This window comes from Plecotus auritus (genome assembly GCF_963455305.1).
Source record: "Plecotus auritus genome assembly, chromosome: 7".
Lineage (NCBI taxonomy): Eukaryota > Metazoa > Chordata > Mammalia > Chiroptera > Vespertilionidae > Plecotus > Plecotus auritus.
This window is the reverse complement of record NC_137774.1, coordinates 173,025,370-173,043,171: the sequence shown is the minus strand read 5'-3', so window position 1 is coordinate 173,043,171 and position 17,802 is coordinate 173,025,370. Positions and strand designations below refer to the sequence as shown.

Genomic DNA, 17,802 nt, shown 5'->3' with positions numbered 1-17,802 from the left:
AATCATCAATCTCAGGATCCCCTTTAAAGCCTAAACCGAGCAAGAGCCCCTTCGTGTGGGACTTGTCCCTTCCTCGTGCATTTGTACCGTGTGAAGTTGCAATTTCTCCACATCCTCATCGCTTGTTTATTGCCTGTCTTATCATAGCCAACCCAGTGGCTTTGGGAAAGCGTGTAATGACGTGAATCCACCATTACAGTATCACACAGAGTCCTGTCACTGCCCCCAGTTCCTCCGTGCCGACTGTGCATGTGGCCCACCTCCACCCTGGGCAGCCACTGATCTTGCTACTGTCTCCACATTTTTGCCCTTTCTAGAATGGCCTCCCCCCGGAATCACATAGTACACGGCCTTTTGCGATTGGCTCCTTTCACTTGGTAATGTGTGCTTAGGGTCCATGGACAGCTTCTCATGGCTCGAAAGCCTGTTTCTTCTCTGTGATGTATCACATTCCGCGGTCTCTCTGTCACGCAGTTTCTGTATCCATTCACCTGCAGAAGGGCCTCATGGTTGCTTCCAAGTGTTGGCGGTTATGAATAAAGCCTGTGTAAGCACCCACAGATGGGGTTTTGTGTGGACATACATTTTCAGTTCTTTTGAGTAGACACCAAGGAGCAAGATTGCTGGATTGTAAGGCTTTTTGCTTATTTTTACACTAGAGGCCCAGTGCACGAACTTCATGCACTTGGGGGGGGTGTCCCTTAGCCCAGCCTGCACCCTCTCCAATCTGGGACCCCTCGGGGGATGTCCGACTGCCGGTTTATCCTCTCTCACAATCCCTCTCACAATCCGGGACTGCAGGCTCCCAACTGCTCGCCAGCCTGATCACCCCCTAACGACTCCCCTGCCAGCCTGACCGACGCCTAACTGCTCCCCTGCTGGCCCGATTGCCCCCAACTGCCCTCCCCTGCTGGCCTGATCGCCCCCAACTGCCCTCCCCTGCTGGCCCAGTAACCCCTGACTGCCCTCCCCTGTTGGCCCAGTCGCCCCCAACTGCCCTCCCCAGCTGGCCCAGTAACCCCCAACTGCACTCCCCTGCTGGCCCGATCGCCCCCAACTGCCCTCTCCTGTAGGCCTGGTTGCCCCTAACTGCCTTCCCCTGCTGGCCTGGTTGCCCCTAACTGCCCTCCCCTGCTGGCCTGATCGCTCACAACTACCATCCCCTGCCAGCCATCTTGTGGCGACCATCTTTGACCACATGGGGGCGGCCATCTTGTGTGAGGGTGTGAGGGTCAATTTGCATATTACATCTTTATTATGTAGGATATTTCTGAGCTTTAAATCTGACCTCTCAGACGGCTGCTGGCTTTTACAGCTTTCACTGTTGCAAAGCTGCTGGGCTTCAAGGCTACCGTGGAGCGGGGAAGATGGGAATAGAAATAGGCCAGTTAAAATGACTAAAAGTGTTGGGCTCAGCACAAAGAGTGCTGGCCTGGGGACTGAAGGGCCCCAGGTTTGATTCCAGTCTAGGGCACGTATCTTGGTTGTAGGCTCAATCCTCAGCTCTGGTCGGGCTGTGTGTGAAGGGTGTCTCTCTCACATCAATGTTTCTCTCTCTGTCTCTCTCTCTCTCCCTTCCACTCTCTCTAAAAAAAAACAATGGAAAAATATCCTCAGGTGAGGATTAACACAAAAGAAAGAAGTAAAATGACTAAACCCTCTCTTTGCTTACTGATATTGTTGCTGCTGCTGCTGCTGCTGCTGCTGTTTTTAAATAAATGCTGCTTGGATTGTTACAAGCCTTTGACTAATTTCTAGAATGATGAAAAAGTTGACAGATAGGGCTCGTGCCAGGTTTAGGGCTTGGCAACCTGAGCACAGGGCAGCTTTCACACCTCGCCCCACCTTTGGATGGGTGTGTGCCCTGCTCATTATCACAGGTAACAGCCTGCTTTTCCCACCACAAAGGACTCTCTCTCCCAGGGAGAGCCACCGCAATACCGAAGATGAGGAGGAGACCTACTTCTCCTGACCAAGGAATACTCTCTCCATCTTTAGATTTTGGAACCGCCCACCTTTTTTCCAGACCAACCAGTCTTTTAAAGAAGGCAAGGGTCAGTAAATCCATGGATATGACCTTTGTCCTAGTGTGTTTGGTGGGGAGAGAATCTTTCTTTGTTAAAATCTATGTTGGGGGCAGCTGTCCAGGGCCAGAGCTCATGTTTTGGGGATTTTTGTCTTATGTTTTTTAGTTGCTTTACTCTAAAATGTAAACAATAAAGTAAGTACATGTTGCTAATAACTAAGTTATTTGCCTTGGAAACTACTAAATCCTAACTCTGAAAGAATTCTCGGTTTTGGAATATTTTTAGTCCATCTCAGAAGGTGGAAAATGAACAGATTACTTAAAAGAATGAAAAATAAAGAGGCACAGATACCCTTGGGGGGCAGCTTCTACTTGCTCTGAAACGTGTATTCCCTCACGGAGGGGCAAGGAGAAGGGGAGACAGGTAATCCCTTGGCAAATTAGAACTGCAAATAGGGAGGGAGAAGACTTTTCCCAGAATGCATTTCTTTTCCTTAGAGTCGTGACTTACATCACATACTCTGTCTCCAGAGCAAAGATGCCCCAGTGGTTTCTCTGTGTTCAAAAACATCTGAGTTGACAGTGCGGTGTTCAGGGCTATTTTCAGACTCTAGTAATAATAGCATTTGAAGAAATGGACGTTTTATCTGTCATTTTGACTTCTGAGTAGTGGTATTTTTCAAAACCGTAGTTTCGTTTTTCCCTTAGAAGAAGGAATCTAGTCATCTGGTTTTGTATTGACTTCTTGTAACAATTCCAGCATCTGTTTTAGCAGGAAAGTATATAAACGGAATGCGTTTTAATTTAGCCATTGAAGAGAAATACTCGTAAATGCATACATTTCAGGGCAATAGGAGAGCTCAATGTGTTTGCATGATTGAGTGGTTTTAGAGAGGAATGATATATTTAAAAGAACACAGCATAATTCAGACTACTGGACCATGATAGTGTCTCTGTATTCGTTTTTAATCCAATGCCAGTGTCTAAATATGTAAAACATTTTAATGCCTAGTGTTTCGAGTGCCAAGCTGAATAATTTTTCTCGCCTGGAGCCAACACTTCACCTGCTGGGTGTGCAGTTTGATCAGAAAGTGGCTAGCAACATTATCACAGAAAAGCCTGGTGCAGCAACGAAACTCTTGTATCAGTTGTACACGGCTCTCCAGAAAAAGAAGAAAAGTGGGCTGACGGGGGCGGAAATGCAAACCATGCAGCCCCTGAGCACCATGCGACTTCAGAACATGAAAAGTGAGGCTTTCCGAGATGTAAGTACAGAAGGAAACGGCAGCTGATCGCCACGTGGAGCTTGCCAGAGAGAGTGGCAGGGCTGCTGCGTTCTCTGAGAAGCCCCAGTGGGTGTACGTGTCCCTTCAGCGGCCCTTACGTGATTGGCTATAGTGGGGTTTTACTTTATATTAATAGTTTCGGTGCATTTATCCATGTTTAATATCTCCCTCATGCTGTCCACATTTCCAATAGCTTATCAAGTTCTGTTTGTTCCTAAGTCCCAGGGGTTTTATGCCTACCCCCCTCTCTCTCATTGTAGCCACATCTGCTTATGAAACTACTGCCATATCTCCTGAGCTTCAGGCTTTGTACTAGACGAGTCTCCCCTAAATTCCACTTTCACCGGGTTCTTCTTTTGCTTACAGACCTTCTGTGTTACATATATCCTGCCTCCCAATGTAGACTGATATGCAACAGCTTTCACTGAATGTTCTCAGTCTGTCTTGTAAACATTATTTCCTCATAGTCCTCAGCATGAAGTCTCGCTTCTGCCCTGGTTGGCAGCCTGTCCTTGCTTGTCTGTTCCTACTCTTTCCTTTTCGTGGCCAAGCTGACTCTTCTCATCTCTCCTTGTCCCCAAATATCTCTCCCTCTACTCCACCTCCTGTGCAGCCTTCCCAGGACACATGGGCTCTTCCCGGGCACCTCCTTGGGGACAGGTAATTCTCCCTCTCTGGTGTTAACCTTCTGTTCCTGATATCGCTGCTGGCTTTCAATATTTATTTGTCTTATGACCTCATATGATTTTCAGTCCCTCAAATTCAAGGGATATGCCTAGTACCATGCTTTCAACATTGCGACCACTCACTGAACATGTTCTGATCACTTGATAGGACTTCCTGGGTGGCAATTACCTTGAGTTCCTGTGCTATTTCCTCATGGTCAGTGAAGTGCATTAACCTTTCCAGGTCTCTAGGATAATGGCGAGTGCTGCACTGATGCAATGCACCACATGGAAATGGAAGTAACTAAAATTTTTACTTTAATTATGAAGCAACAGTGACATAATAGATGTGAGGGACAGTTCTCCTTTCAGATATGTCTATGCTTAAGGGACAGCCTTATGAGCCTGGTAACAGAATGAAGCCAGGACCCGTGGAGAGCTAGAAATGAGATTCGGCTTAAAGCTGAATCACAGGATTGCATCCTGCGTTCTTCACTTGCAAGCTGATTAACTTTGGGGCAGTCCCTAGAATGGTCTTAATTATCCCATCCGTAAAAACAATGGTGATTATCTCTATCTACCTCAGAGGTAGGCTTTTTTCTTTTTCTGTAACTTCAAGAAGACAATACACAAGACATTGTAAAGTATGAAATAAGCATCAGTAACAAATGCTGCAGAGCTGGGGAGATGAGGCCAGACTAGAGACCATTGGGTTTCATGTTGGCCGTGGGTGACCTACCAGAGTCAGCCAATCATCCATTGAACACATATTTGTGGGGCTCCTACTCTATGCCAGGCACTTGCACAACGAACCCTAATCCTCTTAGAGCTTACATTTCAGGGGGAAAAATGTTTCAGTTTAGTGGTTAGATTGCAGTGAGTTGAGGAATAAATTGGAGATGAGAAAGAGGGGAGCATAGACTATTCTTTCAAGAAATTTGAAGGTGAGGGAGAAAAGGAAATAAGAGCAATAGCTGTGGGAGAGAAGCTCGAGGGACGTGTGAGACTTTGTTTTATGGCTATAGATACGGGGACAACCCGCTGGTTGAGGTAACAGAAATCAGTGGCAGGAGAGGCCTGGTGTGAGGATGAAGTGGAAGGAGAGCCTCTGGGAGGAAAGAGGAGGAATGAGGCAGTGGTTCCGTTGAAGGAGCAGAGATGACACTCTTCGGTACCAGATGGAGGAAGACACGGGTGTTTTTATGTAGTAATATTCAAATCCACTGATTTGAATGAGGTGCCACGCCCTGTTCCAGGTGCAGTCTATATATCATCTTGCTTCATATTACTTCGCATCGGTCCTGTGAGATAGGTGTTTTTTCTCTTCCCACTTCGCAGATGGTGAAACTGAGATACGAGGGTTAGAAAACTTGCCCAGCTTTACAGAGCAAGTAGCTAAAACTCAAACCTGCAGGATCTGACTCTAAGAGCCACACACTTCACAGCAGGCTCCCTGCGGTCTCCGTGGGTACTTCCTGGGTTGGGGGGAAAGTAAGAGTGAAGTGGAAGACCTAGGTATGTGTTGAAGCGGAGAGGTGGGATGATCCAGGACCTTCCATTTTTGCTGTCCCCATGGAGATGGAGGCCAGGCCATTTTTCATAGAGAAAAGGGCCGAAGGTGTGGAGGAGCTGAAAGTCAGCTCACAGGTCCTCAAACATTCTTCTGAGTAAGTGGCAGGATCCGCTGAGGCCATATTAGGAGGACCAATGTCATCTTTTTTTTTTTTTTTTTCCCCAGTAAGTCTTCAGCTTCAAAGGAGATTACTTCTAAATATAAAAGTTTTAGTTAAATACATGGTCCATGTTTCTGTGTCCCACTTTACAGGCATCTTTAAAAGTTTACTTTCTTATAATATTGCATTCCCCAGTGGCCTGGAAGTTTTAATGTTTCCTCACTTGTTACTAGGAAGAGAGAGGCTCAAGTAATAGAATCCGACTTACATTATCTCTTACTTAGGTTGAAATTGGTTTTATAAAATTATTTTTATAAAAATGTATTTCCAGTAATTTAAATACCACTTATTAAAAAATTAACTCAGGCCCTGGCCGGTTTGGCTCAGTGGATAGAGCGTCGGCCTGTGGACTCAAGGGTCCCAGGTTCGATTCCGGTCAAGGGCATGTACCTTGGTTGCGGGCACATCCCCAGTAGGAGGTGTGCAGGAGGCAGCTGATCGATGTTTCTCTCTCATCGATGTTTCTAGCTCTCTATCCCTCTCCCTTCCTCTCTGTAAAAAATCAATAAAATATATTTTTTAAAAAATTAACTCAGGACAAAAATTTACTATACAAGTATATATCAGATTATTTTGTAAGAAAGAATTCGAGTCGTATTTTTGTATTCTCTCCTTACATCAATTAAGGATGTGAGTAATTAGAATGGGGCTTATAATTATTTTAGCAACCAACACTAGTATCTTATAGAAATTTTATTTCAAAGACAAATTTTATGTGTGCTTATAACAACGATATACTCTTTATTTTCTAATAATGGCATCTTTTGAAATGCTTTCTTCATTTAGAGACTTAGAAACCTGATACCACGTCAAACTGATTTCAATCTGATGCGGGTTACTCACAAGTTTCAAGAAAAATACGTACACATGAAAGAAGATGTTGTCCGCATGCAATCTGAGAAACTTGAAAAATTTCAAAAACTCAAGGAACAGCAAAGATGTTTTAATATCGAAAAGGTTCTATAGCACAATTTTAACAGAAATTCCTGCGTGCATAGTACACTGTGCGACTGATGCCTGAAGTACACATTGCATAAGCATTAACGTGGCACAGGTTGCATGCTGCCGAGGCACAACTCCTGCTCTGCCTGCTCTCACCTCTCTGTCCTTCCCTTTCCCCTTTTCTCCATGTCCACTCTGCTCACTGTCACCTCCACTCATGGCTAAGAAGCAAGAACTGCCATTCTCTGGAACGGCAGGACAACTTGATCTCTTTATAAGATGTCTGGTAGAAATCAATGAATCAGAGGCATTACTGATGGGGTGGGGGGGGGGCCTTCTGGCTTCTCAGCGAAGGCTGTGGCCATTGTCACCACTGAGGGAGACAGCGTGGACATTGCTTCTCTCCTCTCCCTCCTTTGCAACCCCTTGGCCTTCCTGTCCTCCCCCATTTCTCTCTTCCTGGCAACGTGGCTTGCCTCCCTTTCCAGCCCCTTAAACCTCTCGGCCTCTTCCTGGCCCTTCAGGCTTTGACGGACTCCCTGCTGCCTCTCCTGTTTCTCTGGAAGTCTTTTGTGATCTCCTCTGACAGGGTGGACCTGAGAGGACAAGAGTGTGTGGAGTCATCACAGACTTTTCAGAGAATTGCAGGTGGCTGTGTGTATGGAATGTGTAAACTGCAGGCAGAAGAATTATAGTTCTCATTGCACCATAACTCCCTTTATAGGAATTCATATGTTTAGAATGCTAAGAAGTTAACATATCCCGAATGCAGCCGGCTCCTCATGAGGAGGGAGGGAAAGATGAGAGATGGACACCGGACAAAGGGGTGGGCTTTCCTGGGCATTTCATGGCGAGGAGACAGGCACGCGGAGTGTTTAGGCTGAGACGGGAGCTGGGACTGTAGGTGGAACCAGCCTGCCCAGCCTTGATGTGCCGAAGCTCCTGCAGAAAGTCTCTGCAGAAAGCTGGGAAAAACGAAGTATGATAACAAAGTATGAAACAAATTGTTAACATGATAAGAAGCAAATAGGACAAACGGAGAGCCTATCTCTTCCTGGTTTTCTTAAGAAAAGGGGCTAAACATATTGCAGTCAAGTAACAATTCGCATTTTAGAAAAGGAACTGAGGAACATTTTAGAATTATTTTATTTCTGACTTGTTTCTTATTGACGTTTCTTATCTTTAGATGTAGGTACTAATGACCTTATTCATTTTAACATATTGCTTTAGTAGTAAAGTCACGATTAGTTTCACCTTACCCCCTAAATCAGCCGTGGGCAAACTACGGCCCGTGGGCCGGATCCGGCTGTTCTATCCGGTTCTCTTGCTCTCCCCTCCGCTCCTTTACTTTGAATTTATAGTAGTTCACACAAACACTCCATCCATGCTTTTGTTCCGGCCCTCCGGTCCAGTTTAAGAACCCATTGTGGCCCTCGAGTCAAAAAGTTTGCCCACCCCTGCCCTAAATCATTCATTTATAAAATACTTTACCTAATGTTTTTTTAAATTATGCCCTTCTACTTATGTCTTCTTAAAATAATTACTGCCTACATGGAGAAGAGATGATTTCATAATCATCTTACATGACTGAGGGACATGACACGAATTCAGTATTTTATGAATTCCGTGTGTAAGTGTGACTGAGTTTGGGGGAAGTTTGTCATTCCCATTGAGTGCCCAGAAGTCCCCCTAGAGACCTTCTCCTTGACGGAGCCTCCTCTTCAGACCATCTTCAGACAGAGCTTTCCCTTCCCACCACCGGGCGGGTCACGAAGGTGGAACTGGGGAAGGATCGTACTCTTCTTTGTGTTTGGGACACTTTACATTCCTTTCCGTAGCAGCACCCAGAATGAAAATACACACATTTGATTGGTTTAACTTGGGGACTCCAAAACTGTGTTTTAATATCATACTTTCCAAACTAAGTCATGTTGACACCTGCTTTGTAACATCATACAGTTGTGACCCCCAGTCCGCTGGTGTATTGATGAGTTCTGAAAACTTCAGTGGAGAAATTGTGTGTGTGTGTTCCTATGAGTGAGTAACATTGCCTATTAGTCTGATGAACTGAATGACTAAACTGATGTCTATGGGGTATTCAGCAACGCATGAGCAGAAGACGACAAAATGAAATAATGGCCAAAATCCAAGCGGCTATCATACAGATTCCAAAACCTACATCAAATCGCACTCTGAAAGCAATTGAGGCCCAAAAGATGATGAAAAAGAAAAGAGAGGCAGAGGTACGTGATAGTCCTTTAATACCGGGTTGTGTTTATCTTCATAAAGGAATGATCATTCCCTAAAACACACAGAGAGATTTCCCAAAACTGCTTACTTACTTTACAGATTATCTCTGGCACTGTCCCTTCTCATGAAAACGCTTCCACTCTATGCATATTCCATCCATTTTATACTGTTACTTGTTCAGAAGCAGAAAATGCAGCTCTGGGCCAGAGATGACACACTCTGATGAAGGGATGGTACCTGTGTGAGTGCCTGTGCTGAGGGTTCTCTGATCGCCCACGAACTAGGCCAGAACGGGTGCTGTCAGAATGACTCCCGGGGGTGCCACAGGGGCCAGCGGAGGTGCACATCCCATGCATGTGCTATTCCTACCTCATGTGTTCACTCAGCTGCTCCTGGCCATGCTGCACTGTTTTCCTATGAATCCTAGACGTGTTGAGTGGTTTGCTTGTTTTCAGTATATGTATTTAAGTTTAAGTTACCTACACCAGTGAGTTTTTGCTAGTGATCCGTGCCAAAGGATGCCATCTGATTCTGTTCCGTGGGGGAATAATAGTACATTTTGGTAGAAATTCCTGTAGTCCACTTTGCACACCACTACAATAATGACCCAAGAAAAAGATGAATAGCTGCCATTTATTGAGCATCTTACAGGGGTTCTCAAACTACGGCCCGCAGGCCCCATGCGGCCCGCCGAGGACATGTATCTGGCCCGCCGGGTGCCGCTGCCTGTCCTGCTTAGCAGCCGACTCGTCCCGGGCCCGCAGTGCGCATAGGAATTTGTTCATAGTTTTTTTTTTAAACTATAGTCCGGCCCTCCAACGGTCTGAGGGACAGTGAACTGGCCCCCTGTTTAAAAAGTTTGAGGACCCCTGATATGGAAGCTATGGATTGGACTCTTGGCACGATCTTTAATTGACACATAACCCTCTAGGTAGACTCTTCTTTCGCCCATTTTGTAGATAAGGAAACCGAAACTCACAAAGCTGACCTGTTCTACTCAAGCTCCCAATGCTGGCAAAGCGGAGTTGACAGGTCTCCCTGGTTGTATTTATTTTAGTCTACATTTATTTTTTTTAATTAAAAAATCCTGTGTGTGGATTCTAAGAAATATCACCCACAGACATTTTCTTCTGACCCCATTTTAGTAAACTACATAATTCTTCTATTTCCTAGAGTTGATTAAATTTTATTAAGAAGAAGTGCAGTCGACAGAGGATGAACTAATAGAGAGCAAATTAATAGTGTAAATAAGGCTGCATGAGACAGCGATTTTTAAAGAAATATTTATATCCAAAAATGCGTATTCTCATTTATAAGAATTGCAATTAAAAATCTCAACTATAATTTAATAAATGTTTTCAAACTTAAAAATAATTGTGTCCCAACTCTTACTAAATTTAGAGCTGAAATTGTGAACTAAATGATTCAGGTTAAGCAATTTTCATATTTTTTAGGTATATTTTGTCCAGAGTAGAAGTAACGGACCAGAATTTTAAAAATTTGCTGGAGTGTGGCTTTTCCTATCTCACTTCCTAATTAGCTTGAGTTAGTGGTGCATGTTACCTTGTAAATTTGAATAAATAGGGTATGTGGCAATTTTCAATGATTTTTAGAGGCAGAAAACTGATAATGAATTTTTTTTAAAGGATGTGGCCAATGAGATTATGGAGTTTGAAGCATTACTAAAAAAGGATCTCCAAGCAAAAGAAAGGTGGGATGTGAACTTATTTTAATAATCACAAACCTACGTTCTTTTTAACCTGTAAGTTTTGAATATTTTGGAAAAGCGTACCTGGAATAGCTGTTCCGAGACCTTTTCACTCTGTAGAAGCTTCATTATGACAGTACACGGAAGAATATAAATGACTTAATGGTTCATTAACAACTTTTGTAAAGTTCAAGAGGGAAAATGGCTATTATAATGCGAAGTTCAATTATTTTTCTATTCTCTGCTTAACATTTCTTAAACTCAAATTGTTTCAAGTTTAAATTTGTCACAGTAAAACCTTTATTAGACACTAGTTGGTTTCTTACGTGGCCTCCTGAGCATTTAACACAGGGATTCAATAATGAATTGTTGAATCAGTTTGTTGACCAAATGTCACTAAGTCAGTTTGGGGAATTTATTGAAAAAGTGCCTGGTTAATGGGCTTCATTTGCCCAAAGATAAAGATCTTCTGTTAGTGGGGGTCATTGACTCACAGAAAAGAATCCATTAGGGACTACATATATAGGAGCAACTTGAGGTGTTTTTCTTTTTTTTTATGTAAACTATCAAACTCTACTCAATTTATAGAATTTAAATTTATAGACTGAAATAAATCTTGGTCAAAGAAGAAAGATGCAAATTGTATATTTCAGTTCCATATTGATATTTCTGAGGGAAGGAAACAGAGTCAAATGAGGAGACATAAGGAAAAGCTAGGAAAAAGGAAAGCCGAATGAAGAATGCATGCAGTACCCTCCCCCGCTGCAGAACCTCCTGATGCCCCGCTATGGTTCCCACTCCCATGTTCCAGTGGTGCCCCGACTCCATGAGAAAACACAATCCATGCCCACGCACCCAGGTGGCCTCCGCCTGAACCCACCCCATCCACCTGACTGGCCCACGAAAGCACTGGACTTCTACCAACTCTTTCACTCACCTCACCAGCCACACACTCTGGAGTGATAAACACATGACATCCACCAGCACGACCACCTTGGACTATTTCGTTACTTTCTGGTGGATGGTGTTCTCTGTGGCTCCAGGGCCAGCTCCTTTTCCTAGAACACCACACACTTTAGCCACCAGAGGTGACACCCAGCAGCACCGTCCACTCCCTGCCCCAGCAGCCATTCCAATTGATTCGTGACCTTGCCATGTCGGTTAGATGATTCAAAGATCATCCCTGTACAGCATGGCCGCAGACACGCACCCGGCTTCCTCTGGCCTTTGCTAGCTGGACCAGAGCCTCGGTCTCTCTACCAGTTAGCTTTAGGAACCACAAGACAAGAGTGGGTTGAAGTAGATGGATGTTTACTTCATTCTTGTGTCTCAGAAATCAGAATGGAAGCATCCAAGGTGTGTGTTGCAACTCCGAGGTCCTCAAGGGCTGAGCTCCTCTTTTCCTTTCGCTCCACTGTCCCCTTGTGGGGTTTGCATCCTCACGTCACAGTCACAGATGGCCGCTGGAGCTCCGGCCCCTTGGCCCATGTTCCAGCATCAGGAAGGAAGACAGGCAAAAGGAGCTATCTCCAGTCTTAAATAGCTCCTTTTACGAGCCTTCCCAGAAGGCCCATATAACATTTCTGCTCACATCTTATTGGCTGGAATGCAGTCACACTGTCATACGTAGCAGACTGGAAGGCTGGGAAATGTAGTTTTTGGCTAGGGACGTTGTTTTTTTCTGAATAAAATCTGGGCTCTGTTTGGAGGGGGAAAGGAGGGATGTAGCAGTGTCTGTCACACATCTCTCTCGATAGGAGCCTCCTCTTCATCTTGCTAGAGATTTCCTCTGGGCACCATGACTATGACACCTTTCCTTCTCAGAAAGGCAGGACAGGGCCCGGGCAGCAAGAGTCCATGGACAGTCACCTCTCGCTGTGACCAGCTCATCAGAGACTGAGCGTCCCTTCCACATGCTGCCCAAAGAGCATTTCCTCTGATGGCCCTAAAGTGAAAAATGTTGGGACGCACGGGGCTAGAGCAAACTTTGAAAGAAAACCAAGGCTCTGGCACAGCATGGTCCTTCGTAAGCCTCTTTTGCAATCGCTACTCTTTTGAGACATTCTGAATTCTTAGCTTAGTCTCCAGCATGTTCTGGGCTCGTTGAGAAACTTCACACTAGTTGATGCCCGAAAGCACTGCAATCCTCTCCCAGCCAGCTCCCGAGACAGTTCCTCGGGGATGTCACCTCACAGTGCACCTTGTTCCCCTGGTGGAGGAATAAAAGGTCTCAGTGGGAGCAACACAGGAGTTCCCATGGCTACTTTGCCTCACATGCCCGTCTTTATTTTTTAAGACAAAGAACAAATGTGATCTGCTCTTTGCTTCTGTTGCTGAGGTTGCTGGCTGCTGCAGCCTGACATTGGGATTCAGACATTGCCCGTAGGCTCTTCCTAACAAGCTGTTTTTAATATTTACAAATCTGGCCAAGTTTCCTAGTACTAATAATTCACACACATCCTAACTCTATGGAAGCCTGGCAAGCAGATATAAAGAAAACATAATTATTGCCCTCAATAAATCCATATCTAGTAAAATGAATATTCATTCAAGGAAGTATCGTGTAGCTTTGTTCAGACCTTTATTGTAATAAGACAGCAGATGGATGGGTGGATGAATGAACTGACTGATAAATAAAGGAGGAAAATTATATTTGTTATATTATTGGTAGCATAAATACAGTGTCAAAAGAGCCACTAACCCATACTCAATCCAGGAAAAAAATATCTGAACAACACAGTTATGTAAAAATATGATACAAATTTTGATGAACGATCTAAAAAAGTTACGTTCCATAATTTTCATAAATACTTAATTGTACTAGATCTTGACATATAGATTGGGATAAACTTTGTCTTTAATATTATTGAGACTTTGACAGCTACTCAATTTCTGCTCAGCAACTTTCAGTGACAGAATAAACTGAAGGTTGAGCCCCTGCTGATGAAATAACCAGAAATTTAGTGTGGGATTTTAAAAATTATATCACACATCTATTATGCTTCTTAGCATATCTTTTGAAATTTAGCAAACATCAGCTACATGGCAGGCACATGAGGCCTAAGTACAGACAGGAGTAAAAGTGGATATTTTTCTTATGTGCTCAGAGTTCAGCGGGGAGCAGCAAACCTAGAAATAATGAACTATAATATAATGTGATCTGTACTATCAACATGCAGTTGTTGCCTCATTGAACATGGATTAGCTGTGCTTTTGCAAGAGTACCTTTCTCTGTATGAGAGTTGATGAATATTTAGTTCCTACACACAATGATAATGTGTCCTGTCTTTTAAGTAAAATTATAAGTTATATTTTAAAACAAATACACTAATAATTTATAATATTAAAAACCATAATTATTCCTAATATTAAAATTTATTATTTCTTGGCAAGCCATATTATGATATATCTTATACCATTGTCTTACATTGTTTATTTTTTATTTTATTTATTTATTTATTTTATAAGAGAATGGCTTTGTTCCTTTTTTTAAATATGTTTTTATTGATTTCAGAGAGGAAGGGAGAGGGAGAGAGAGATAGAAACATCAATGATGAGAGACAATCACTGATTGGCTGCTTCCTGCACGCCCCACACTGGGGATTGAGCCCACAACCCACGCATGTGCCCTTGGCCAGAATCAAACCTGGGACCCTTCAGTCCACAGGCTGACGCTCTACTCACTGAGCCAAACTGGCTAGGGCCATTGTTTATTTTTTAAAGAGGTATGAGGATGAGAATTGGTTATTTGATCCATATAGACATAAAAATATATCTTCTCATGATAACTTTTGAAAGAATCTAGCAAATCTCTTCTAAGCCACCATCTGAGTGTGTTTGCTTTGTGTTGGTGAGACCAGCTCTCCTTGAGCCTTTAATTTTAGACACAAGGCAGGACAAATCCCCGAGGTAGGTCTCTTCACCTTGGGTCTCCAGGACTTGGGCGAGAAGCTAGGTCAGACCTGTGCCTGTGAGTGTGTCATGATGAGCAAGTCAACATTCAACTGCCGAGCTTCCGGCAGGAGCTGGGCCATTGCCCTCAGCAGCCCGATAGTTGGGAGGTCATAGAGCAGCTTGCACGTGCGTAGGTGAGAGAGAGTGGCAGTGGACAGAACCACTCTGGAGGTACTCTGTGTCCTGACATTAATATGCCTGTGACTCCCCTGACACTTGGGGTTACCAATATTGTGCTACTGTTGACTCAAAACAGGGGAAGCAAGAGGCCTAGAGCCAGCAGGGAGAAGAGGGAGAGAAATCCAGAGTGTCTGGGTAGAGTGAAGACCATGAGAAGTGAAAGAACAAGGAGTTGATGGGCCTAGAGCAGCCGTGGGCAAACTACGGCCCGCGGGCCGGATCCGGCTGTTCTATCCGGTTCTCTTGCTCTCCCCTCCGCTCCTTTACTTTGAATTTATATTAGTTCACACAAACACTCCATCCATGCTTTTGTTCCGGCCCTCTGGTCCAGTTTAAGAACCCATTGTGGCCCTCGAGTCAAAAAGTTTGCCCACCCCTGGCCTAGAGAAAAGGCGACGCTAAGGACCCCACAGAGATCGAGTCCCGAAAAGGGGGGAGGCAAAGCGGAATCTGTTGACCACACTGAAGTGTCTCACTGAAGTTCTAGTATTCACTTTCATGCTTATAATGATACATTAGCAGAGGGCTGCAAGGACCCTTCTGAGTTCTCCCTCCATGGTCACAAGTAGTGGCCCGTGATCGTATTACGTTTTGAATCTAAAATAAAATCTATTGTCCTCAGTACACCCAAGGCTTCTTTAGATACAGCAGCCCAGACAACTGCCGATTTGTTAAGCACTTACTCGGATGACGACTACATTAAAAAAATCCAAAAGCGCCTCAAAGAAGATGCGTTTGCACGAGAGCAAAGGGAGAAAAGACGCCGGAGGCTGCTAATGGACCAGCTGATAGCCCACGAAGCGCAAGAGGTTAGATGTTTGGATGTTGGTTAAGTGATACTGTTGGAAATGTCACAAAATGCAGTCTTTTATATGCACATTACGTGTATCTTATGTACGTATCATCTGCCACTCTGCCTCAGATACCCATGGGACATCCTCACATCATAAGATCACTTTGTGCTGAAAGGTTATTTCTCACTTCCGATACACATTTACCGACATTTTTACATAATCCCCAGGTTCAAGTTTTGGCATTTGCCGCAGTATTGTTGTTATTTGTATCGTGATTCTGAAAAGATACGCAGTATTTCTCCCATAATCTCATCGTGGGAGAGATGGTGTGAAACTGTCTCATTAATGATGTCAGATTTTCTTCTTCAATAATTGGGTCATTGAGTGTTAAATGGGCAACTCCGATTCTTAGGTGTTTTTTTGAATTTCCCCCCTTGAGGATTGAATTACCTCACCCTTCCACATGATGTCTCTGTTTAGACAAGTGAGAGAGCTCGGAGGGGCTTTGGAGAGTACCTTACACCTAAACCCCTCATTTTACTTGTCCAGAAAGAGACCCTGAAAATCCGACTTGCTTGCCTAGGACACACAGAGGTGCACTGGCCAGGGCCTCTGGGTCCCAGTCCCATGCTTTGTCCACTGTTCACTTACTGCTTCCCCTTTAATTCTCTGAAAGAGAACTGAGCGAATGCACCTGGTTTCTCTCCCAGATCGCAGCCATTACAATTTTCTAGAATCGTGGTTGGCAAACTGCGGCTCGCGAGCCACATGCGGCTCTTTGGCCCCTTGAGTGTGGCTCTTCCACCAAATACCACGGCCTGGGCGAGTCTATTTTGAAGAAGTGGCGTTAGAAGAAGTTTAAGTTTAAAAAATTTGGCTCTCCAAAGAAATTTCAGTCGTTGTACTGTTGATATTTGGCTCTGTTGACTAAGGAGTTTGCTGACCACTGTTCTAGGGTAAGCTGTAGGTCATTTCGCCTTAGCCTCTTCTCCGGTCTTCCCATTCTATCAGGTTTTTGCTTTTCCTCACTCAACAAGGGTTGCATAGTTCCCTCCGGGAACTAATCCAATCCGCCCTCTGCAGCCAGATAAAGCCTGCATTTGTTTTTATAACTAGCATTTACGTTAAGAGTGCCTACAGCACAATTCCACATACTGAACATTGAGAATCAGATCCCTTGTTTATAAAGCCTTGAACACAATCACCTATTTTTTTTCTCAAATTTTAAATGAGGCAATACATTATTTAAATAATAGGGAGCTGTAAATCCGTAATGCTTCTTCTAGACACCAAAAGTGTGCAGCCTTTGTTGGAAATGTTTTATTTTCATGACTTGATGTTTGCCATGTTCAAATTTAAGTCAAATGGCAGAAAGGGATGCAGATGAATGCTCTACCTTTTACACACTGGTCACCTCCAGGGTTGTAGCCCAGTGGGAAACTGGGACATGACCTTGACAGTGATCAGCTCCCCGATGGTGTTCTCAGGAGGCGTACCGGGAGGAGCAGCTGATCAACCGGCTCATGCGCCAGTCCCAGCAGGAGCGCAGGATCGCCGTGCAGCTCATGCACGTTCGCCACGAAAAGGAAGTTCTATGGCAAAACAGAATCTTCCGAGAAAAACAATATGAGGAGAGGCGACTTAAAGATTTCCAGGATGCTCTCGATCGAGAAGGGGTAAACAATAGCTCCCTTGAAACTCTCTCCCAGGTTACTTTTGCTTCTTTCTACCTATCAAGGTAAACAAAGCCGTAGATATGTGGCTGCCAATCAGTGGTCTCTCTAAATTATCTCCCCCTTTTTACGTTTGCACAACTGCAGTGAAAACACATCCACTGTCTTCCTCTTTCGTCTCGATTCTATAGATATTACCGCTCTCCACAGTCCTGTGTCTGCCGGACACTGACCTCCGTGTCCTCTTCAAGAGCGGAATTGTCTGGATGACAGTTTCATTCCTCTTTTTCCTGGCAAGAGTGAAGCTGAACGGATCGAGTGCCAGTTGCTTACCTGGAAGTGATGTGTTTTAGCTCATCTTTCCAGGTGCCCGTTTGAAGAATATATTTGCCTCACAAGCCCAGTTAATCAGGTGCAGGATAGGAATGTGGTTCCGGCAGCACTGGTCTCCCTGGGATGAGAAGCGTCCCCTCCCCTCACCTGGGAGGGAACGTCTCCGGAGGGCTGGACCACTCGGGCCTGCTGCAGCCTCGGAGACAGGGATGTAAGAATCGCATCCCTTCCTCCACGGAATTGCCTTTCCTAACGCTG

At 44.4% G+C, this 17,802-nt stretch overlaps 1 protein-coding gene across 2 annotated transcripts in view; it reads left to right on the top strand.

Moving 5' to 3' along the window:
* The window catches only part of LOC308255281 (sperm flagellar protein 2-like), a gene marked incomplete at its 3' end in the record, with an annotated part of 136,593 nt that overhangs the window by 10,734 nt on the left and 108,057 nt on the right, over nt 1–17,802 (top strand). Inside the window, exons 3-8 of one of the 2 annotated variants that reach the window (XM_080682504.1) lie at nt 3,039–3,291; nt 6,497–6,667; nt 8,755–8,895; nt 10,549–10,613; nt 15,367–15,553; nt 17,026–17,214. In XM_080682504.1, the coding sequence (XP_080538630.1) occupies nt 3,039–3,291; nt 6,497–6,667; nt 8,755–8,895; nt 10,549–10,613; nt 15,367–15,553; nt 17,026–17,214 (1,006 nt within the window). The remainder of the gene's footprint in view (nt 1–3,038; nt 3,292–6,496; nt 6,668–8,754; nt 8,896–10,548; nt 10,614–15,366; nt 15,554–17,025; nt 17,215–17,802) is intronic. The other variant, XM_080682505.1, reaches the window with a different exon arrangement.